We start from the raw sequence: 24,610 nt of genomic DNA on the forward strand, positions 1-24,610 counted from the left end.
TTTTTTCAAACCCGAAACCTCCTTTAGAAACTTAAACTTTGGAACACCACTTGCAGCTCCATTCGTCAACAAACAGTGATGGGATTGGCTCTGGTGGTCAACTGACAATTTAGCCCAATTTGATTGGCCTGCAGTTAGTGCCGTAAAGAGCAGAAAAGCTGCGCCAGTAAATTTACGAAAAGTACGAGAAAGCGTGAGAATTTTTACAGAATTATCATTTCATGGCCCGGTTGAGTGTTCATGGACCTGTGTCTCTGTTTGAGATTATAAAATAGATTTTGATGCAAAACGATACCGTTGATAACGTGACAAAATCGTGAATACCAACCGCCGTAAAACAGGCAAAAGGAACAGACAAACGTCAGTGGACGCGCTGAAATTCAAAATTAGAGGAGGAGACTGAAAGAGCAGAACAACAAGAAAAGTATTTCCGACTTTCTGTCAGTTAGATTCAATTTATTGCAACACTAAGTCCGTGCGGGCTTTCTTCTCGGGTAAGACCACACATTACTTTCAGTTTTTGTGGCAATACATTTTATTTTGAAAGCTTATGTGTAAGGTAGCCAAATTAGCTTAGAGTAAATTGAAATGCAAGGGTACTAACCATACTTTACGTTATATTAAGTATATATCAAGTTATAAGGTTGTCACAGCTTCACGGTAATTAATTGTGCTAGCTGTGAATGTGGTTTTAAGTAACATTTTATTGTTGTCGCTTTTCGTGTAACGTGGAATGCTGTCGAAACGACCTTGCTGTTTAAGTTATTTTTAGTCGTTTGTCACCAGATGCGGCCTTGGACAGAAGTTTGTGACATGTAAATGAAAAATATGACCCATTTTGCTCGTCATTTACTTTAAAAACACATGCTATATCCGCAATGTGGTTGTGATTTCAGCTCAGTATGGAGGCTGGCCAGGACAACAGTGGTAACCTCAGCATGAAGAGACAGAGAGCTCCTCTGTCAGATTCTGAAGACAACGTCGTCACGTCAGGTTAGTTTTCTTTACTTTGCCAATACGTTTGTGAAATGAACTGAATCTCTTCCGTGGTGTTTTAGTTTTCTGCAGTTTAAATACATTCCTTTACCGTTAAAAATATTAACAAAATTAGAACATTATGATTATCTCCTAATGAAAACAGTATTTGTAGGTGTTAATATCTGCAAATTGCACGTGTGGTCATCTCTATGCATTTTCCCCTTGTACGTCTCAGAGATAAATGATGGCCAGAAACGGAGACGTCTTGAGGCGCCAGGTGTTGAGAACCAAAGCCCTAAACCATCCAATTCGGGGCGCATCGCTGAGCTCGGGATTAAGGCGGATACACCAATAGTTCCCTCGATCTTCTCGCGAGTCCAACAGCTCACCCAGAGAAGAGAGGGTAGGAAACACTTGAACAATGGTTCTAAACAAACTTTTGAAGGTTTTAGTTTCTGTGTGTTCACTTTTTACCAGGTTTTTTTGGGCTGTTCTTAGTATTAGATGTTATCTTTATAGCCTCCTAACAGCATGTGATGTTTTAGGAGCTCCACCCACCCAGAGGTGCCTGTCAGACCCAGGTAGTGACAGCATAACTAGCATTCATGACCAGGATGTCAAGGCGCACCTTCTTGGTGAGTATGATTCAATACTAATATATAATAAATCGTTTTGTACGTTTAAATCACAGAAATTGTGTGTTTTTTTTTCAAACCAGGTGAGACGGAGTTCAACCAGCGACTTGAGCGATTTAAAGTACCGGTGTTTGAGCCTAGTCCCACGCAAAATTCTGCAAGCTGCTCTCGAACTCGCTCCAACTTTGTATCTGACATCCATCAGAAACTCCAGGGCGACACCACACCGAGCTCCAAGCAGGCTTCTCGTATGCGACAGGTGGGGAAAATCATTGTCCAGGTCCACTTGTATAGATATATTAAAAACCCGAAAGACAAAGTAAAGTCGTTTTTATTGTTTTATCTGTTATCATTAGGAACGGGAGCAGGAATTGAGCAAGTTGCAATTCCAACCAATCAGTGAGAACGCCTGGCTGAAGAGGAGCAGTTCTGATTCCTCAGTGACGCAGGTGGGCTTCGTTTTATTTTTTTGCCTCACCCCGTGTTGGTTCTGGACTTCTTGAAATCTTTGTACAATTTTTTTTTTTTTTTCTTGAAATCTTTGTACAATATTTTATTTTTTTGTATTAATTGTCCATCTAGAATACACACAATAAATGTAAAACTCCCGAATGTGTCGTTATATTACCTTTACTATGAACAGTTTTCTGGATTTGGTTTTCCAAGAATTACAAGAATTACTATCTCTTATTATATTCTTGATTTTGTGAACATGAGCAGGTTAGGACTCCTCCTGGTTCTTCATCTCCCTCATCGGTTCCTAGATCTAGAAGGAGAGTTCAGTGGCCTCCTGTACAGCCCTTGGATGTGAGTCAGGTGTTGATAAAAAGAAATTGTGGTGCACATGGGCAGTATTGTAGGTTGTACTGTATCTTAAAATGATACTTCAGTTTAAGTGACACCAGCCTTCAGATAAAGCTGACATTTTTAAGGAGGATGCAGTGCAACACTGTGGTGGTTTTCTGGAGTAGTGGGCTGTTTTTTTCCCCAGGGTGTGTACGGAATATTTTTTGGGCTGCACATGTTCTCTCCTTCTTATTTTCGACTCTATTCTTGCCTCGTTTTTATAGAATTTCATAATTTGAAAATGGAAAAACTATATGACAAAACTTTTTCTCTCTTTTGTTGTGTTTGCAGGCTGAGAGTGAAGCAGAGATCAGAGATGGAAGCTTCACTGAGACTTTATCTTCAGTGGCTGATCATTCACAGACAGTTACAATAGGTAAGACTTGACATCATATTTTGGTCACCTATGAAAAACACACATTCACAACTATTGCTGTACCTCTTAGGGTACCTGCCCCCCACTTTGGGAACCACTGGCTAAATGATACTTCTCTTCATGATGGAAAAGTTGTCAAATCTGCTTTATCATTATAATTGCCTAATTAGGTATTTTGTAATAATGCTTTTTTTTCTCATGCTCTATGCATGTCTCATCACAAATTTAAATAGTTTGATACATTTAAACATTTAGTTCAAAGTGTATGAGACTGATGTGTCAACAGGTGGGAGAGCAGCTCCTGACCCTGAAGCCCCATCAGTGTCTGTAGGTCAGCTGCGGATGCTGTGGAAGGAAGGAGTTGAGGAGGACAAAGATCACAGTGTTTTGGTCCAAAATGAAGAAAAAATGCTTGTGTCTCAACAACAACAACAACCAGAGACTGTAGTCAAGTTGTCTTTTGGTGAGGATCAGAAAGTGTCAGTCGAGGAGGCCAGACTGCTAGAGTTAACCCCCACTGACAAGTTGAACAAAAAAGACACCAGTGGAGAGATCGATTTATTTGAAGATAGTGACCATCAGATGGACAGTTCTTCATGTGACGAGGAGATGATCGAGCCGTCAACGGATGAGGAGTTAAAGATGTGGAGGTATCCCAATTACGTGAGGCATGAAGAGTCCGTTGTATCAGAAGAGGAAGAGGTGGAAGAATTAGCTGTAGGGAGAGAGGAGAAAGGAGAGGAAGAAGTCAGTGTTTTAGATCAGAGTCAAGTGTCTGTAGTCCAGAGCATGGAATCTTACTTGGGTGACGTTTCAACTGAGATCCCTAGTTCTTGTGAGGTACCGAAAGATTCTTCACTATGTAGAGAGCAGGTAACCACAGAGTCCTGTAATGGATGTAATCAGGACATGATTAATGGAGATGATAGTAATGTTACAGTATCACCAGATCAGAAGGACATAGAAGGATGCACTGTGGAGAATGACAAATGTTGTGAACAGTCAGAAGATACGCAGACATTTACCGATGATGAGAAACAGACAGATCTGTCTTCACACAGCAGAGAAGAGGAGATGTCAAGATGTCTCACTGTAGATGAGACTCCAGACGAAACCCCGACAGTTGAACTAGATCTTCAGAAAAATACTGGAGACACAGTGCATCCAACAACAGATAATCTAATAGACATTTGTGATGATCCATCTCTTTGTCTGACAAAGTCAGAAGTGACAGACACAGTGGCAGAAGGAATTGATAAGAAATGTGATTGCTCAGATGATTTGTTAGTAGAAAGTTGCAAAGCAGAGGAGGGAGAGAACTCCAAGAAAGTTACTTTCATGCTGGAGCCTGAACTGATCAGTGGTTCAGGCCTGTGTCAGGCCAGCACCTCTGAGGAGCCCAGAGCAGAGACGAGCCTGTCAGGTAAGGACAGAAATAAGACCGACATGTGAGCACTGGGCTGCATCAGGGCTGGTGGACCAAGATGGTAGAAATGGTGGCACAGAAATCCTCTATGTATTATAATTGTATGTATGTGTATAGGAGCACATATATACATATATCGATAAACAGTATGTAATTTATTTGTGTATATATGTATATGAGACACATGGTGCCTTTACTGTCCTTGGCAATAGAACGAGTGTTTGATAAATACATTTCGACTCATGGATGCATGTGAAACTGGGCGAGAGCACAATGGAAATATGGTATAAATACTGGCGATATCTCTTCGGTACTATTTTTCTCATTCACCCTTTCACAACTGTTGCTTTATTTCCGCAACTGAAAGTAATGTGTGAGTTTTTGTGTTTCAGATGTTGAACTGAGCTCTCATGACGACACCAACACTAATGAAATCATCGATCAGATGTTCGAGGAGGTGCTAGAATACGCTGGCAGGATGGAGGACCAGAGACGGGGAGGAGATGAGGACGCGGAGGACGGTGATAGTGGCATAGGTGCGTGCATGGGAGACAAAGACAAAATGGACACTGATTTTGAGAAGGAGCCAAGCGAAGAAGAGGGCGAGGCCAAAGAGGAGTGTGAGGAGGGCAACGGAGACGAGCTACTCACTTTCCCTCCCAGCGGCATTCTCTCACCTCTGAGCAAGTCTGTGGAGGCCGTGGTCACCCCGCTGGTAAAATAAGTTGGTTACAGCATGGTGTAACAGGTAGAGAGAATATGGGGGAAAATGTAAATGAATGTTCTGTGTTTCACCAACAGCGGTTAGCAGCCAGCCAGGAATCAAATCCTCCATCTCTGCTCCTGACTCCTGAAGAAAACCCCGCCCCTCCTGTTGAATCTGCTCCTCTCTACAGGTACAGATCAAATCATCTTCACAGTCATGTCTGTGAGTTCTGTTTGGAAAAATTCCAGATTAAATTCTTGGTAATAAATAACCTGTGGTGGGAAAATATTTTTGACATGATAGAGCACAGGAATAATGGATGGATCACTTATGAAGATATATTATGTGATATGTTGGTAATTTGTTGTGTTGACAGTGTGGATGCCTATCGCACACAAAGACAGTGTAAGATGCCCACCGCTCAGAGCGCCACACCCGGCGTACAGAGGCGAGCTCCAGATAAGACGCAGCCTCAACGTTCTGTCAACACCAAGGAGAGAATCACGGTGTGTGTGTGTGTTTGTGTGTGTGAAGCTCATCAGACAATTCACTGTTCAATGATTCCTCACAGACGGTAAACTTTGACCCTTTTCAGCAGCCTGATGACAGTGAGCATGTTCTGCGGCTGCTTCAAAACTTGTAGAGAATATTTGTTCCAACCTAATAATGTTGGTCTCTGTGTGAGCAGGCTCTTAATGAGGAGGCAGGGAAGCTGCAGACTGTGATCAACCAGACCCTGCAGGCTCTCAGCTGCTGCACTGATGAGGAGCACGGGCGAGGCTCACTGGAGGAGGCTGAGGCAGAAAAACTTCTGCTGGTGTCTTGTACGTGGTCTCCAGGACTTATCCCTCATCTGTGTACGTAATCTCTGCTGTGTTTTCTACATTGATTCTCTATCATTGTGGTTGACAGGTGAGAAACGCTCAGCTCTGCTGGCAGAGGTTTCCAGACTGAGACAGGAGAGAAACTTAGAGTCTGGAGAAGCAGCAGGAAATGACGAAGAGCAGGTTTCCCAGCAGCCCTGCAGAGGGACTGTCAGCATCACTAACATCCAGCTGCCACTGAAGGTTGAATTTGTCTGTTCCTCCCACAGCCGGACAGGTAACAACAACAACAACAACACAACAACAGTTAAAACTGTTTGTTGTTGGAATGCAGTTTTGTTAATCTTCATTTAAAATGAACATGTTTAATGCTCAGGTCGACCGAGTCACTACTTCTTCATCCTGATCCGCTACGGGCCCTGCAACATCATCGCCACCCCACTGGCCACAGCTGCTGATGCTCAGAATGGAGACACTATCTCCTTCCCCACATCTGTCACTCTGTAAGCAGCGCTTCAGCTAATGATTTTTTTTTTTAAATTATTGCTTCAGGTTACAGAACTGGAGGTGTCTCTATGAAGTTGGTTTTGTTATAGAGTGTTATGTTGAATTAAAATGACAACTTTTCTCTTTGTGTTGCAGGAAGGACATCCGCTCATCATTTGAGATCGATGTGGAAGTCTACAGTCTGGTAAGACTTACATTGATGTTGTCATTGTTAATTATTTAGATACATTTTCTCACTAGAGGGAGCCCTAGTGCCAACATCGGTGCATGTACTTGTATTTTGACTCCTTCATAACAAACCTATCATTGTCCCATCCAGTCCCACACTTCAGGTGGAAACTGCAGCACCGACCGCGGCACCACCAAGTCACGGGTAAGTGGAATCAATTCTCTCAGACTCTAATCCATTTGAGTATGAACAGATTTTCAGATCATCAGTCTGACTTTTTCCACACACTCAGGTTACGCCAAGAAAGTTACTAAACACCATTACAGTGAGTATAGATATTTATCTAATATCCAAATACTATCATTGATGTATGTGTTATATTGTACGATTTAAATCTTTTTAATTTCATCATTGATGTATGTATGTGTTGTATTGTACGATTTAAATCTTTTTAATTTGTTTTTTTCCCCCACAGAGATCCAGTAACACTCTGACAAGTAAGTCCAGATCATAAATATGTTTACAAAAGTGCTTAAAGATAATTCTGGCTTTTAGAGGTTCACGTCTCTAATGAGATTTATTTCTCGACTTACTTTCTCTCTCTTTCAGCTGCTACACTGCCTGCACTCAACACCAGACGCTCCAGCAACTTTTGTCTGGTGGGCTCCCATAAGCTGACCCTGACCTCACTGGGGCACAGCAAGTTTCCTCTGGATAAGGTAATGATATAAAAAGAAAAGTGTGTGAATGAAAAAGATTGGGTCTGCTGAATTTTTTAAAGCAAATATTTTAACCAAAACATTAAAAAAACACATTACATTTGAATTAAATGTTACCTTAATGAACCAAAGCAAATATTTTAACAAAAACTTTGAATTAAATGTTACCTTAATGAACCAAATGAACTCATCTGTGAAACTTCGATTCAAAAATGTTTCAGGGAAAATGTGAATGTTTTGAAGAAACATGTTTTCAGCTCAAATCCTATAACGACAGTCACTTGGCTCTGCTCCTTTTGGCATCCACTGTATTCTTCTGCTCTGAACCTAATACACCTGGGTGGGTTCACTGGTGATGTAACGTGTCTGTCTCCCTCCCCCTGTCCTTTCTCTCCCTCCGTCCCTCCCGTTGAACTTCCTCCACTCAGATGAAACTTGAAGGCAAAATCAGGAGACTGCTGGGAGATGAGTTTCAGGAAAAGGTTTTCACTCTCTTTTTTCTTTTTTTTTTCAACCAACACTGACACCTTCACCCTCTCACATTTCCTTCAGCCTTTGTTGCACCTATTTTCAAGCACTTTTATAATTTAGCTAAAAAGGAAAAGTCAGTTATGTTCTTGTTGTTGTATGGCTCCAGTAGTTAGAGCAGTTTTTTTCCCCTGGGTTTTGAACATGACATCATTCTAACAGGGCGTGCTGCTCTTCTCCCTGCTGTAGGTGCCCTTTCTCTCTCCTCTAGAGGGCAACATCTATTTGCGGTTGGACAGCCAGGGTCACTCCAATGTGCAGCACCAAGGATTCCTGGTCAGTGATTTCTGGTCTTTCTTCTATGAAAATGAAAACATTTATACTTTACACAAAAAAGGGCTTTTATCAGTATTTATTTTTAATCTAAAATGAACCAGTTACTCTGCTAATTTGTGTTTAATACACAGGGATGTCTTTTCATTGTGTCGACTTTATATATAAGTCAAATCTTCAGGAACTTTCACATGAGCTAAACTGACTCAGTGTTGTGGACCAATGAGCCTCTGTTTTATCCCCCTGTTCCACAGACGATGTTTGAGTTGATCAGTGGATACGGGGTGTGGCATCGCAGATATTTTGTCCTGGAGGAATGCAGCTTGTATTACTGGAACCACCCTAACGATAAAGAAACCAAGGTATGACTGTGGAGGCCGAGCGGAGGATTGAGCTCAGTCTCCAATTATTTCTTATTCTGCTGTTTTATTTTTATCTTTCAGAGTGCAGAGGGCTCCATCTCTTTGTCCGGCTCCCTCAGTCAGTGTGTCAGACCCGTCAAGAGGGACTCGTGTGCTCGACCTTTCACCTTTGAGTTGGTCAACAACGTTCCTCATCAGCAGCAGGATGAGAGCCAGGAAGCCTTAGCCAAGTAAGTGACAATAAAACATTTCCTGGAAAAACATCGAGGGCCTCCAGAAGTGTGGGAATGATGAATTGATTTATTGCTGAAATGAATTTTGTTCCTGGTGTTAATGGATTGTTATTAATCCACTCTCCATACGTCAGTGCTGACTGTTGATTGATGAGGTTCACGCTGCCAATTTTAGTTTTGGCAACAGACCTCACTTCACATAGTATTAATGGAATACTCCTGAATACAGTTTTCACTGTTGTGATGAATTTGCTGGGACTTCTTTTTGAATTTTAGCTTTTATTGCAACTTTGAGTAAGTTTCTGTAATGCAGAACCTGTGTCTAATGGCTCTGTAGAAAGAGACTCTCATTTTTCATTTTTTTCAATCCCAAAACGTATCCCCAAGTGCAGTTCCACTTTAAACCAGAGAGGGATAGCTCCAAAAATAAATCGTTTTAGTGTACGGTAATTTTGTAATTTACTTGCTTGTTATTCCATCTGAAAGAAACATCATTTATAATATGAAATTAAAACTCACTTTAACATAAACTAATATTTAAAATGTTGGTTCAAATGACAAAGTTAACTTTTGGCTCCAAACTTAAGGCATTTCCAAAGGGAAAGACATTTAGTGGGATGCACATAGGCTCCAGCAGAGGGTGCTCTAAATGCAGCTCAGCCTTGCAACCTCTGGAGAGCTAATGATAAATCAACCTGTTTACAGAAATAAACAACACAAAAGCAGTGTGTTCTCTGGCTTTCATGCCCCTGTGCTGCATACAAGGTGACCCACATTGGCACAAAAAATCTAAAAAAAAAAAATAAAGGAAAATTTTGTGTATTACATCTGGGTATTTCTTTTAACTGATAGCAAAATTTGTAAAAACAACAACAAAAAAAGAGGCGTAAAACTCGGTGCCAATTGATGTCATCTTTTTTTTTTTGCTCAGGTGCTGGTTCTCTGCTGACACCAAAGAAGAAAAACTTGACTGGATGGAAAAGCTGAACCAGTGTCTTTTGGACTATCAAACCTGGAACAGAACCCCGGCTGCTCAGACTGACAGTCAGCAGTCGAACACCAGCAGCGGGAACCTGAGAGAGAGCATTCTGTGATTCCGTGACCAAACTGACTCACAGATTTAAATCTAATTCTTACAGTGTTGGAGAGGCCTGTGATTGGCTGCCTCTGTTATAGCGTTATAGTCAAGCTGCCAAATGAAGATTGTATGACGAGGTGAATTCAGATAAGGGATAAATGTTGGGAGAGTTTGAGTTTATTTTTTTTAACCTGAATCCAATCAGTCCTGTTGGTTTTTTCCTTTTATTTGATAAGCTACAGTTGCCACTTTTTTTTTTAGTTTTTCAGGATTTCTTGATTTCGTGGAAATCAGTTTTTATTTCAGTTTTTTTTTTTTACAATGGCAATCAGCTGCTTCAGCCGTCGTCGGCACTGGTATAGTCACTTTCAGAAGGTAATGGGAAAAAGTCTATTAAATATCGTGACTTAAATATATATTTTGTGTGAATTACACTACGTGACATTTAGATCCATGTTGTATTTGTATCAGTTAAACTGGAAGGAGAGAGAGATGGAGTATAGACGTACAATAACACTGAAGGAGGAGGGTTCATCTAACCTGCCCTAACTCTAACCCTAACCCCCATGTCCTTATGTTAGTGCACACATGACGACGCCACATGACCTACATACGATGTGAGAACAGGTGATGGGACTGCAGTGATGCTGCAACAATGACTGTTGTCGTTTTAAATGTCATGTCCTGTTGTTTTTCTGTGTTTTCTCCTTTCAGTCTGTCAACTCTGTGAAGTGGTGTTCATGTGAAGTCTCACTCTATGCACTTAATGGGAGCTATCAATAAAATTAAACTGGCTACGACTCGGTTTTCACTCGATGGATTTTACGTCTCATTCCCACGTCCTCCACCAACGTCTTCCTCCTTTACATTTACACACGGCAGAATAACGTAGGAATTAATGGTGGAGACGCTCTCTACATAGGCTGCTGCTGCACAGAGTCTGGCAGGAAACCAGCTCAGGTCAGGAATGTCATTCAGGAAGTAGTCTAGAATTAGACATCCTGTTCGTCCCTGAGCTCCTCTGGGTGGAGACACGGCTGGATGTTATGGTGTTTAAGGTGATGACAACAACAAGGGGAGGAGGGCGGTTGATGTTGTTTCCTGGGACACCACGTGTTGACTTCGATGCCAGCTGTTACGGCGATTTTGTCACCGTAACAGTACTGGGCGGTGGCACACTCTCTTAGACTGTGAGAGATTTATGTAACAAATTGAAATTCACTGCATGATTTGGGTAAAAAAAAATTAGAAAACACAGATGTTTTGAAATTGTAGTCTCTTTATAGTATAGTTTCATATATGTTGGTTCTATATATAATTTATATTTATATGTATATTTATATTGTAAAAAAGTCAGTGGATCAATGTTGTTCTTCTTCTACTGCCCCCTGGTGGCCCTGGTGTCTTTCTGTGACGTTTGACCAAAGATAACAAGAGCTACACAAACATCTCAGAAGTCACTCTTTCTGAAGTTTGTTTTTAAATACCACTCGCACATTTTTATATTGCCTAAGACCACAGCAGAGGACGGTGTGTGTGTGTGTGTGTGTGTGTAAGGACTCCAGCAGTTCACATAAACAAAGTCTTCTTATTGGTTATAGGACACTGATCGTTGGATCCAAATTTGGTTTGACATCAAAAACACCAACAGCTTGAGGTCATTTCCTGCTCTGGTGATGAGCTGATATAAAATATTTTAACTGTAAACACTGAGGCCACAGAGGGCCAGTCCAAGTGCCACGACTGGGCCTCAGGACAGACATTGGACACACTTGATTACGTACGATGTGAGACACTTCTAGAAGTGCCTGGCAGCGGAGGGGTGGTGGCCATGAGCTCCATTAGCTCTTGGCTACATGCTGTTTTCTCCCTTCACAGCACATTGTAGGTAAATGACTTATGCATTATACATGCCGTCTTCCTGTAAAGGCCTTTATTGGTTTATGATCATGAGTCAACGGGGAGATTGTCAGACTCTCTGAAGACTTCAAGGACCGTCAGGGCCACTTCACCCTGAAATGAACCATTAGGCTCAACCTCTGGTTGGTTTGGTCTGTCTTCTTCTCTTGTTTTAGTCCATCTTTGATTCATCTTGATTCGATCAGATTCAGTTTTTAAAAATCCACTTCCCAGAATAAATACTAAAATATAACATCTGTAATTTTGGCAATGATATAATTAATGAAAAACATTTTCTGACTTTAGTATAAGTGCTTAAAACCATTATTTTTCCTGAAAAAAAATATTGATCTGGTAATGGCCTAGTAATAGTAATAAATCAGCCTTTGGTCGATACTTCTAGGATCCAAATCTCTGCTACCAATTAATCTGCTAATGAACTAATTTCCCAAACTGTAATTTCTTCATTTTAGTTGAAATTGAGCATTTATTTTTATAACTATTTTTTAATTAAAATTTTATTTGATGTCTCATTATGTTCAAACATAAATTGTGTTAATCAGAGTGTTTTGTAACTTTACTTCTAGGAGATCGTTTGCACAATTCCCTTTTACATTATTATGCCACTAATTCTTCGTTTCTCCTTTTCTTCTCCCTAGTTTTTTGTACTTTTTATCCTTTTATATCATTGAACATATAAGGTTTTCTAAATTAACTTTGTCTTGTCTCTGGGGAAGTACGACTTAGTTCAGTGTAGATATATTTTTTCCTTCTTGGAAAACTGTTTTCCAAAGATGTTTCCAGAGCCTTCCGCAGCGTCACATGGTCGTCAGGAGCAGCCTCCCCAGTTGTCAATGAAGTAAAAATCAATAAATTGACATGTGAGCTCAGTGGCTGTGAATAATTTAAACATCTGATGGTGTCCATGGTTGGACAGACTCTCAGTCCACAGCGTCCACCTTCACTCAGTGTTTTATTTACCATCTGTTCCTGAACGCAGCACATCTCCCTGCTCCCTCCCTCCCTCCCTCCCTCCCTCTCTCTGCTCCGTTCTCTCCTCCCATTTCCCCCTCCTGCATTAGTCTCTTCCCTCTCCTCCACTGACCACCCGCTCTCTACCTCCCTCCCCCGCCTCCCTCCTCCTCAGCTCCCACCCTTTCCTGCTGGCCTCACAGCAGAGGATGTGTCTGGGGTGAGAGAGTGTGTGTGTGTGTGTGTGAGTGAGGAAAAAGAGGGAACGCCGTCACTAGAATGGATTTGTGCCCTCAATCCTCCACCCTCCTTTCTCCTCCTTCACCCTCTTCTGCCAGTGTCGCACCCCGGGCACGTCCAGTGCCCTCTGCACCTCAGGGAAAGGGAGACTCGTCCTGGTGGATGGGCAGCTGAGAAGTGAACTTCAATGTCAGCAGGAGATCAGAAGAATGGTGGTGACAAACCGAGAGGTAATCACACACACACACACACACACACAGACACACACACACTTTAATGACAGATACCCACTGAAGTCACCTCAGTCTGGTCTGGTCAGTGACTTGGCTTCACTGTCATAGAAATGAATGAACTCATGGCCGTCCACTGGAGTCAGGTGATGGACAGAGTGATGTTCTGTCGTGTTCAGTTGTTGATGACTCTTGTGTGGAGCTGCACTGGCTCTGGGTTACACGCTGAAGTCAGTGTCATCCACCCTGGCTGAAACGGAGGTTCCTTCCTGCTCCACTTCCACAAACAAACAGACTGGACTGCGTCCAATCCTTAAAGATACGACCAAACAGACACGAGCTGTGAGTCTCTCTGAATGTTTAAACTTTTAGCTCCTGTGACTGAAGTAGCTGTTGCCACAAGGTTCGTGGTGTGTGATGCTTGCTGATGATGTTCAAATGTACTTTATATTAAAGGTTTTACGGAGCTGAGCAAGGTCAATTTCAGCATTTCAACCCCAAACATATTTTGCTAAAGAGCTCCTTTAGGAAAACTGGAAGTTTGATTTTGAGCTAAAATCTAAATAAGGTGGAATAAAATTCAAATGTACTTAAAACAAAGTTGGTTTAAAAAAAGAATCACTTCAATATTAATCATAGAAACTATGGAAAAGTCTAGAAAATGGTTGGAAATATGTAAAAAAAACCTCAGATTCAAATGCATGAAAATGAAACTACACAAAGATTAACTTAAAATACTTAAATCAAGTGAAATCGCTGTCAGGTGTGACGAGTTGGAGCAGCGGCAGGTAATTAAGGAGGCGAGAAACACAGACGAGTTGGAGCAGCCGCAGGTAATTAAGGAGGCGAGAAACACAGGACAGGAAGTAAAGACGCTGGAAACGAGACTATCAAAATAAAACAGGAAGTGCGGAAATCGATGTTTTTACGAATGTTTCCTCTACATGTTTGAAATGCTACTGAAAGTCAGAGGTCATTGCATCCAGTCACCCCACCCTTGCCCTTGGGGCTAGAGAACTCCCCAGGATGATCAGTGAGGGACTGCTCTCCGTCCTTTGAGCAGCTGTGGTTTTCCTCTGTGCTGTGACAGCAGCAGCAGCAGCAGCAGCAGCAGTCGTCTTCCTGACCCTCACCAGGGTTTACAGTTACAGAGCTGCTGCAGGTGCTGAAGTCTTTGATTTAGTTTCAGCGGAGCAGCTACGCTCATGCTAATTTGACATTTTTAAAATTCACAACACACATACACACTGATTCATATCAATATGGAAACCCTCTGCGCTAATTACAATATCAAAATACAGACCTTAGAACATAATACACTCTGAAGTGTAAAAACAAAAAAAAACAAACAAATTCCTGCTCCTCGGATGACTTCAAATTCAAAGCTGCTGAATCACAGTGCTGTGATCTCAGGTCAATGTGAATCACATACAATTGCTGTGCTGAAATTAAACTAATTGTAATTGCCTCAATTTTCATATCCATTGTGATAAAGTCATTGTGAGAAAGTGATATAAATTGAAATCACAAATTATTTAATCCAATTGAAGCATTCATTAATTTCTAAAATATTCCAAGGGACCTTGACCTACGTCCATTGTGTTGCTCAGCCTCTTGTGATCCACTTGGGTCTCAACACACTCATCTGTGCCCTGGACCCCAGAGACTGCTGTGGACTCCTGCCCCTACGACACAGCACATAACTCCCTGCTGACTCACCATCACCAGCTCATTATTCAGTTAAGTCCAATTAGGCGGTGGAATCCAAATGGACTCATCGTCATGTGAGTCGTGTAGCCGACAATCACGTGACAGAAACGGCTCGTGTTTACCTGACAGCAGAGCCTGGCTGCTGGCTGCTGTAAATGTATCCCCTCCATTAGGACACGCTGATGTGTTTGACGCAGACCCTGCTGGATATCCTGTGTCCTGCACGTCGATAATGCTGCTGCTCAGCATGATAAGAACTATCTGTATTTGTAGGTATTGTGGACGGTCAGTCCCACCGTGAGCAGTGACAGTGACAGAGGGCACGGGCGACAGCGCTGCAGTGAGGAATGGATTATATTAATAATACATAACTGTTCCTGACAGCTGGGAACAAACTTGATTACAGTTCACCGAGTCTTATTTCTAAAAAATGTTCTTTCAGGCAGAGCAGCAGAGTGTGTAGAATTAAGGATGCTGGCTGAGTAACTGAACCTCATTGGCAGATGATCACAGCAGCTCCAGCCTTATTCTCATCCAGGAGTTTTAAAGAATTCAGTTCCTTGTACTTTTACGTGGTTCTATGTATGTAAATGTGTAAAAGAACTGCAGTTACAAGGGGTTCCAAGGGAACAAGACCGTTAATTACCAATAGATTAAACCTCTACGCTGATGATGTTTCTCTTTATCTGAGCAATCCTTTAAATGTGAGCAATGTAAACACCATTATATTTGTGATAAAATCACACTCTGGAATATGGAGATGATGAATCGTTATTTTTTTCTTCCCTTGTTAGCTTAGCAGGCCATGTAATGCCAAGTAATCATAGTGTGTATTTTTCACAGATTCATTTCCTTAGGCCATGTAATGCCAAGTAATCATAATCATAGTGTGTATTTTTCACAGATTATTAAAAATGTGATTTTTCAGCAAAGTTGTTTGTATAGAATTTGGCACAAGTCACCAATGAGAAGTAAAATTGTAGCCACAGACAAAAAATCTGACAAACATGAGCGGCCTGCGGCCATGATTTACCACTGACTGACTGTCAGCTGGTGAGAATGTGGATAAAATCCTTGTTGCTATTTCACTGTTTACTGCAAAAAAATATTATGTTGTGATTCAAACCTAATGTGAACAGGTTTGAGGAGTTGTTTGTTTTGAAAAGTGGATGTAATTGTCGACAGAGTAAACTATTTGTTCTCCGTCAATAATTGAAATGTTAGCTCAGAATACTTGAGTGTGAATTTTATAGCACTTGTTGTGGATCTTCTCCTGCAGTACATGACTGAGTAGTTTATGGAGGTGTTTTTTTGTGTCTGGAATCTGATTGAGTACAGACAGTCAGTGCTCTGTGACCACAACATTTCTGTAACCGGCCACAGCCTCAGTAGGCTGCTCTCAATGGAGGCCAGAGGGCAGGCATTTAGAACTGATTTTATTTTTGGAACTTTGGAACCACTCAGAGATTCCTGGGTCTGTACTTTGTCTGTACTTATGTAGTTTTCTTGTCCTGATGACCACTGGGAGGGCTGTCAGAATCTCTGGTACTGACAGCAGGGCAACCTGTCAAGTCTGGACCGAGTCCTGCATCACTCCAGGTGTGAGGCCTAAGAACTTAAGCTAGCGGCGGAAGATAAGAAAAACAATGCTGCATCAATACCATTTTTATCTTTATATATTCAACCACTTGTTCTGAACCGTGCAACAAGTAAACTGTCAGAAGTGTTGGATTCTCAAGTTTCCCACGGTACCCGAACGCATCTACTGTGACAGCTGCAATTTCAGCACGACGACTTCATAAACAGGGTACACCTGGCAGTTTGTGCCTTTTATCAAGCCGCTCTGCTCCTCAAGCTAGCGTGTAGCTAACTAACATAAAACTGACAACTTCCGCTTTTTTACTAAACTGATTTGTAGGATTGCCAACATTTTATTGGTAATATATCGTTCAAAGAACGGAAGGAAAGACAGGTGTGCTGTGAGGATGTTAGAGAGTCAACTCAAAGAAGTGAAATAGTAGCTGATTTGTTTCCTCCTCCTCTTGACAGACACGGTGCCGGTCTTTGAGGTGTGGCCAGAGGTGGAGCGGGCCGAGTGTTTGGCCCGCGGTGCAGCACTGAAATGGGCGTCGGGCGTTTTCTGTCGGCCCGAACATCTGGAGCGACTGAGCCAGTACAGGAAGAGAGAGAGTCAGAGAACAGCTTCCATACACACCAGGCTTAAGGTGACACACACACACACACACACTGTCCTACATGTACTGTAATAAAAAGACACAGTTTGATCCCATCATCCTCGGCCCTGTTTCTTCCTCCCAGTCCATGGTCCAGTCCTACCTGGAGGGTGTGGGCTGGGGTCTGGAGCAGCTGCAGGAGGCCAGAGTGGAGCTGAAGGAGGTGTCGCACGCCTTAAAGAAAACAGGCCTGGAGTCTGTTGAGAACGCAGGAGGTGTGAAGTCCCTGGAGAGGCTGAGGGAGGTTTCAGTCAACCACCGCCAGCTCCTAGCTGCTGTCAGCAACTTACCTCGGCTTTACTCTGGTGAGAGACACGCACAGTGCTGCATTTGAACTTTTCTTGAATTTTAATTTTCATTACTTATGAGCTCATGGGTAAAGTGTTGGCACTTGTCGGCTTGTTTTTGCAGTCCGCAGCATGGTACTGGAGACGGAGCGTCTGGTGGAGTCCCGGCGACTCCTCGAAGCCCATGCCCGGCTGATGGATCTGGAGCAGTGGCAGGACGACATTCTTTGGCAGCTCCACAGCAGCTCCGCTGGGTCGACTGGAAGTGAACTGAGCAACGAAGACAAAGAGCTCGTGGCCAAATATTTTTCTGGGGTCGGGCAGCTAGTGGACGCCCTGGGTGAGTATGACGTCAGAATAGTCATCGTGTTATTTTAGGTCAAAAGCAGGAAAGACTATACAATACACAGCATTTTGTTCTAAACTGTGCCACAAAAAATGGTTTTCCTTTGTCAACATGCCTTCCTGGGCTAAATTTAGTTACTTGGTAAAAGGTTTACATGAGGGTCCCCCGGGCCAGGGGTGTGCAACCTGTGGCTCCTGACCCAAATTACTGTATTTTCCTAGACTATAAGTGGCTCTGGAGTAAAAGTCGCACCAGCCAGCAAGAGAGACTATAAGGCACTCCGGAGTAAAAGTCGCACCAGCCAGCTAGAGTGCCCTCTAGCGGCTGTCAGTGTGAAAATAACAAACATGTGAAATGATATATTTTAATATATAAGTCGCAAACCCAGTTAAAGGATGAAAAAAGTGTGACTTATAGTCCAGAAAATATGGTAAAATGATGCATCAAAATGAGCAGTATTCTGAGAGGATAACAGACAAGGCTGTACAGGATGTGTTTAAAAATAAAATTTAAACATGAAATATTTTAGCTTACTTGCTAACAGCACAGATCTTCTGCGATTACAGTGAAGTCAATGCAGTTAAATGTCCTTACAGCCCAGCGTTTGCACCGCAGACCTCTGCAGCCAGCATTAACAGCCCAGCTTCCATTAGTCTGCGACCGGCTCTTCCCAAACACAGTCTTATCCTACAGACTTCCTTCAGACAGTCAGTCTACAGCACAGTCACTTCCAACAAACTGTTCAGCGTCACCTCTGGGGCCACATCAGTCCAGCAGCCACGTGCCGGCGCCAGAGATATCATCTGATTTCCGGCTCCTGTGGCCTAAAATATTTGAACTCAGCATTAGTTAGTACTGTCTGGTACTAACTATTAATGTCATTATAATACATTTATAAAAATAAGGGAGAAAATGCTTTCCTCCAGCCTTTAAGGGGGCATTGATAGACATAAAGAAATCAGTAGTTTTAGTAAAAAAAAAAAATAGTATAGTGTAAGAAAAATTAAGAGATAGAAAATCAAAGATGGCAAAACATTTTAGTAAGGAAATTCTAAAAAACATATTTATAATTTTTTTTCTAGTACAGTTGTGAAGCCACTGAATAATTAGCACATTCTAGATTTTGCTGTTTTTTTAATTTTTAATTTTATCCTTAGTTTTATTGATAAATTGTAAAAGGTATCAGTTTGAAGACTTTTTGTCTCAACCAGATACTAACTAATAGTTAGCATCTGGTTGAGAAGGTGAAAGGAACTATGGTTAAATCAGAACACAACAAAAGCCATAAATCTAATCCCATAATAAACAAGGGGAATTAAAGAAAGGAAATAAACACGACCCTCCACACACACACACCCTCGTGTCACTGCAGGTAAGGAGCTGTGGGCGGTAGTGAGCAGCGCCCTGGCTCTGGCCCGACAGAACCCGACACCGTTTGTGTCGGCTGTGAGGATCGTGGAGCGGGAGGAAGCTCTGGACCAGGCTCTGCTGGAGGACAGAAGCACAAATGGGATCAACGGCCGACCTCTGCCCCCTGGACGACCTCGCTGTTGGAGAGTTTGCTTCTTCCAGGTCATGGGACATATTCACCTTTAAACTCCTTTGAATTTTCTACATTTGAAATGCACGACCTTTGACCTTTCAACCTCACGTTCCTGTACTTCTCAGGTACTGGAGGAAGCGGTGTCTGCCAGGTTCCGTAGCGTCTCGTACCTGCACACACGTGGTCCAGGTCTGGCAGGACACCTCTCTGCTTTACAACACGCTACCATGACAGACCTGGAAACAGGGCGCCACCGAGCACTGTGTGCCGCCACACTATCGTCTGACTGGAGCCTATCTGAGGGCCAGTCATCAGTGTTTACACGCCCACCTGGCGCAGGTGAGTGGCGTGAATATCAAAGTCTGTGTAAAAAAAAGAAAAAACAAAAAAACCAAACCACAGGTTAGTCCCATCAGTGTCATCTATACACATGTCAGTGATGTCTGTGGCCTAGGTCAGCAGCTGGGACCTGGAGAGTGGAGAAATCTTTGCCGTGCTCAACTGGGTGCTGCACATCTACAACAGGTGAGGTCAAGGTCAACAGGTGAGGTCGAGGTCAACAGGTGAGGTCAAGTTGCAGAATAAAGTCCTGTTTTACTATAGAAAATAGAATAGAAATTGCTCAAAAATCTATATCTGATTTAGCTGCCGGTTACGTACGTCATCAAAGGTTATCGTTAACATTTGTCCTGATTTTAAACTCACCATTCACCAAACTGACACCATGTTTTATATGCAAGAACTGCTCAGGGACTGAGATTGTGAACTCTTCTTCTTCACGATATCAAATATCCTGGAAAATATTTATTCATGTTATATCATGTTTTTTATAGTTGTAGTTGCCCCCCCCCAGACTGTCATTAACTTCTTTTTGCCACCGATGGAGCTATTATTCAATTATTATTCCCACAAGAGGCAATTAGTCAGACACAGCAGGGTGACAACCACAAACACAAACACAACAACAACAGCAGCAGCATCTGAAACCAGGTTCTTAACAAGTCTTCCTGTACGGACCTGGAGCCGGCCAATCAAATGACTATTAATAATTCTGATCCCTCTTCTTCAGTAATTACACAGTAGTCTAATTGCTCTTACAGTCGTTTCTGTGTGCAGTGCAGACATGATGGGTCAACCAGAGCTGGTTGCTGAGCTGGAGAAAGAAGAGCTGGGACCTCTCATCTCCACCGAGGGCCTGGAGAAGCTGCAGGGGAAATATGTGCAGAGTGTACGGGTAAGTGGAAGACATGATAAGAACAGAAGATTCATTCATGTCTTGGAACTTTTTGACTTACCTCATCTCCACTGACTAGATGTCTCTGACAAAGTGTAGATCTAGGTTCTAATCAGCTGAATTTCTACGTTGCCGTTGCAGAAGAGTGTGTCTGAGTGGATGCACAAAGCCCTACAGGTGGAGCTGCAGGACTGGCAGAGAGACCAGGAACCAGACACAGACCATGAAGGCTTCTACCACACCTGTCTGCCGACCATCATCACACAGGTAGACAGTATGGAACATGAAGCTTAATAAAACACACACACACACACACACTGGCCTCCTTCCGTCCTTTGACTTCACCTACGTTGGCAAAAAAACAAACAAACTGTGGACTCAGAGTGGCAGTCAATATGACAGATTCTCACAGTTCAGGCTCCAAAGTGAGATTTATCCAGTTTAATCTAATGTCTCCGTCTCCGTCCACTCCCCGAAGACACGGTTTGTTATAAGACTCTGCTTATTGTTCCTCTAAATCAAATCCTGGCTCGCTGCTTCAGCTACAAAACCTGGCCTGGATCCTTTGACGGTTTCTGAACGTCAGTGTTTGTGCGGTTGTTGATTGTTAGATGCTGGAGGAGAACGCTCACGTGGCTCTGATGATCGGCCAATCCTTACGAGACCAGACCATTCAGATGGGATTGTATGAGATAGAGAACCTGCGGTGAGCGGCGCTGCGACCTCCTCCCTGTGCTCTCAGCTGCTCATCTTTTAGTGTTAATCTGTCTTTTCTTTTCTTTTCTTTTTTTGACCTGCAGGTTTAGGGAAGCTCTGGTGGAGTTTGGCAAAGAGCATCGCCGGGATCCGAGCAACAGCAAAAGCAAGTTCTACCTCCACTATTTGCTGGCCTCCATCTGTAACTGCATCATCCTCAAGTAAGTCCACTCCAGAACAGTGGGTCAGTCCACCGCGGAGGCCAAACAGAATAGATCATGACGACTTCTGTCTAAATATGAGCCTGAAAATGTGGCCATTTCCATCATAGAATAGAAGTGTGTCATCAGCAAAGCATTACAAAAAAATCTACTACAGTAAATTCTGACATGACTTTATGGAACTCTATCTTCTGTCATGCCCCCCCCTTGGGGACAGAAATGTTTTCACAACCCCCGTCCCTGCCGACCCACACCCCCACGAATTGAAATACTATTAAGAACCTGATAACATGTACACTTTTATCTGTACAAACCACTGTATGAGTTGCTGCCACCTAGTGACTGGAGGCTTGTTATCATTCAAGCAATACAGCAGTGGTACATTTATGTCCAGAGGCCATGGGTCAGTAATTTCCTCTTTTCAGTAGCCCAAAGGACTAGTTGGCTGGTACCAGTCTGAACTGTTGGTATCTGAGTCTGAAAGTACGTATTATGTTGAAAAATGTCCTCATTATCTTTGGATGATGAAGGAAGTCCACAGAGAGCCTGCAGCAGCAGCAGTCGTCCCGCTCTGCAGGACAGTTCTCTCGGACCCCTCCCAACCCTCTGGCAGCCCTGGACCGGGCGGTGAGACGGGCGTGTCGTCTGGTGATGGATCAGCTCATGTTGGAACTCAAGCCGCTCCTCCCGGGCCTGCTGACCCGGACCTGGCTGGTTCAGGGAGACCCCACGCCCAAACTCTGCCTCGTCCTGGAGCGGCATCTGGAACTGTACGGCAGAGTCCGTCCGCCCTGTCAACAGGTCGGGACTACACCGGTGGTTCAGTACCACGGCTGGGGTGCACTCCTGAAAGTTAACACTTTACCTCTGCCCTCCCTGCAGCGTCTGCAGGAGGAGGCTCAGTGGATGATGGTGGTGGAGTACGTCAGAGCTCTGATGCAGAAGAGGCTGGTGTGTCGCAGCGTGGACGACAGGAAGCAGCTCGGCCAGATGATGGTTCAGGATGAGCAGCAGCTGAGAGAAGTCTTCAACAGCACGGTGAGAAAAAAACATCCACAGACGGACGCATCACTGTCCTGTCAAACTGACGTCAGGGGTGTGTGTGTGTGTGTGTGTGTGTGTAGGAGTGTGATGGGTCGGTACCTGAGGTGAACCCTTTAGCCTTACTTCCTGTTCTGGCCGACTTCATCCAGCTCAAAGACCCAAACATGCTGACCCTGGAAGTGTCTGGACTGGCTGCTAAATACCCAGACATCAGGTAAAGAGGCCGTGACCTCTGCCCTTTGACCTCACCACATATACTGCAGCAACTTGATGAAAGGGTTAGTTAAATATATGGTTAGGGGTATTATATGGGCTGTATTGTAGAAATGACATTTTTCTGTTTGGACTTTGTCATTAGGACTCAGCAAAAACAAAAAAATTCAAAATATATTTGCAAAAAAGGAAGTATATTCTAAAATAATCAAATACTTATATACATATATATGCAAATACATATGCAGTATATGTCGATGTATATCATCATATATTTTATCATACACAAATAATACATATATGCATACACATAATATTTATACATATATACTGTATGTATGTATATTCACATATATACAGTAGTGTTGTTTATATAAGAGTAAATGAATTATTTTTGTACAAATACCTACATATTTACTCCTTCCGTCCCTCAGTGAGGAGCATGTGTCCGTACTGATGGACATCCGTGGCGACGTCTCCAGAGACATCAGAGGTTCCGTGCTGGACCTGCTGGAGCAGAGCGCCCCCCCTCTGCCGGCAGGGTACCGACCCATCTTCACTGACATCCTGGTGCCTCACGCCACCATGGCGTTCTGTCTGCCCACCGCCAAGTGTGCGTGACCACAGGAACTCAACTGAACTCAGGCTGGACCTCGCCCCCTGGTGGATCACCGTCACAGTACATGAACTACTGGAAAACACACAAACATATACTGCACATATACAGTGTTCTGCTGCTGACGCGGTTTCTTTCACACACAGAGTACAGTGGTCCCTCGTCTATCACGGGGGTTACGTTCCAGGACGTCACGCGATAGGTGACAAACCGCGAAGTAGAGACGCGATAGTTATTATATTAGTCACGTATATATATTAACCCTTTACGAACCCTTAAGGAGGCATCGTAGAGCGGGAAATATAACAAAAAAAAACATACACAAATCTCGAGTTATTTCTTGCAATACCCTGTATGTTTGTGTTTCAAAATGTCTTTAAATTAATTTTTTTTACAGTTTCTTTTTTTCATTTTAGGCTAGAAAATGCTTATTTTATCACAAAAATATTGCAAATATTGGAAATCTAAAATTTTTATAGACTGCAAAAACCTGCGAAAAATAGAGCGAAAAATCCGCAATACAAGGGTACACTCCGCGATGCACTGAGGGCGCGACAGCCGCAAACTGCAAAAACCTGCGAAAAATCTGCAATACAAGGGTACACTCTGCGATGCACTGAGGGCGCGACAGCCGCACCGCGATACGGCGAGGGACGACTGTACCAACACCGTCTTTAAAACCTCCTCACTTCACCTCCTGTTTCTCAGTTGTCTTTCCGTGTCCATGTCTTTCGCTGCAGGTTCAGGGTCCAGAGAGTTGCTGAAATGTAATTATTTGTTTTTATTTTTTTCATTATTTCACAGATTTAGGCTGGTCCTTGTTTTGGTTATTATATGTATTACGGGTAAAACAGCTCGGTTCCAAGCACTAAACATTGATGACTTTGATGAATCCGGTGATAGAAATATTGGATTGTCATGAAGGGATGTACACTAACATAATATACAGCGCTGTGCAAAAGTAACAAGGCCCAACATTTGGTCCATGACCTGAATGTTTTCTTTAAAAAAAAAAGAAAAGAAAAACAAATCGTCTTCTACAGTTTCATGTTGTTGAGAATGAGCCTCTACATTTGCTTTAAAGATTTTTTAAAAATCCAAATGGGTGGGGGTGCACACCATCACCCCTCTGCACAATACAGAGTATATGTAAAGCTAAAACATACTTCAGCATTGGTGGAAGTAAAGACAGTAAAATCCACTAAAATTCAAGGAGGATTTATTGCTTCAGCGAGAGCACCAGCTGGGCCGCACACCTTACTTTTGTCCACTATATAGTTTGCCATTCATCCAGTTTACGTCTCGTGTGCAGGTGCCTTTGCACAACCTCTTACTTCAAATAGAAATACCTTGGCCCAGCACTGGTCTGAGGGTTCAGCTTAGAAATATAAGCACAAAGAAAAAAAGAATCTGTAGAGTTCAGAAGCACCAGAAATAAAAAACAAAACAAAACAAAAAAAGCAAA

The 24,610-nt window shown here is 42.8% G+C and overlaps 2 protein-coding genes across 8 annotated transcripts; both read left to right on the plus strand.

Moving 5' to 3' along the window:
• Positions 1-137: 137 nt before the first annotated feature.
• Positions 138-10,075, plus strand: anln2 (anillin, actin binding protein 2). Of its 7 annotated transcripts, none has more exons than XM_025056101.1 (25): positions 138-494; positions 897-993; positions 1,214-1,381; positions 1,524-1,613; positions 1,697-1,872; positions 1,970-2,062; positions 2,334-2,420; positions 2,751-2,835; positions 3,122-4,258; positions 4,654-4,976; positions 5,063-5,157; positions 5,344-5,473; positions 5,656-5,791; positions 5,880-6,068; positions 6,168-6,294; positions 6,434-6,482; positions 6,618-6,671; positions 6,760-6,792; positions 6,943-6,964; positions 7,077-7,186; positions 7,615-7,668; positions 7,904-7,990; positions 8,242-8,349; positions 8,431-8,579; positions 9,514-10,075. In XM_025056101.1, the coding sequence occupies exons 2-25, from the start codon at positions 903-905 to the stop codon at positions 9,674-9,676; spliced, it is 3,756 nt and encodes a 1,251-aa protein (XP_024911869.1). In that variant the 5' UTR covers positions 138-494; positions 897-902; the 3' UTR covers positions 9,677-10,075. The 7 variants fall into 7 exon arrangements, with proteins under 7 accessions (XP_024911869.1, XP_008309856.1, XP_024911870.1 ...); XM_008311634.3 differs by having other exon boundaries at positions 3,122-3,298; XM_025056102.1 differs by having other exon boundaries at positions 3,158-4,258.
• A 2,607-nt stretch (positions 10,076-12,682) lies between these two features.
• On the plus strand, positions 12,683-23,647 carry exoc3l1 (exocyst complex component 3-like 1). Its single transcript, XM_008311639.3, is given in 16 exon segments — positions 12,683-13,001; positions 16,761-16,936; positions 17,031-17,250; positions 17,357-17,572; positions 18,951-19,150; positions 19,247-19,374; positions 19,376-19,460; positions 19,576-19,646; positions 20,238-20,355; positions 20,497-20,622; positions 20,967-21,061; positions 21,156-21,272; positions 21,803-22,073; positions 22,155-22,310; positions 22,397-22,530; positions 22,964-23,647. Coding segments are annotated over 16 exon segments (2,343 nt in total). The 5' UTR covers positions 12,683-12,958; the 3' UTR covers positions 23,151-23,647.
• Positions 23,648-24,610: the final 963 nt, after the last annotated feature.

This window comes from Cynoglossus semilaevis, chromosome 6 (genome assembly GCF_000523025.1).
Source record: "Cynoglossus semilaevis isolate Cse_v1.0 chromosome 6, Cse_v1.0, whole genome shotgun sequence".
NCBI classification, from domain to species: Eukaryota; Metazoa; Chordata; class Actinopteri; order Pleuronectiformes; family Cynoglossidae; genus Cynoglossus; species Cynoglossus semilaevis.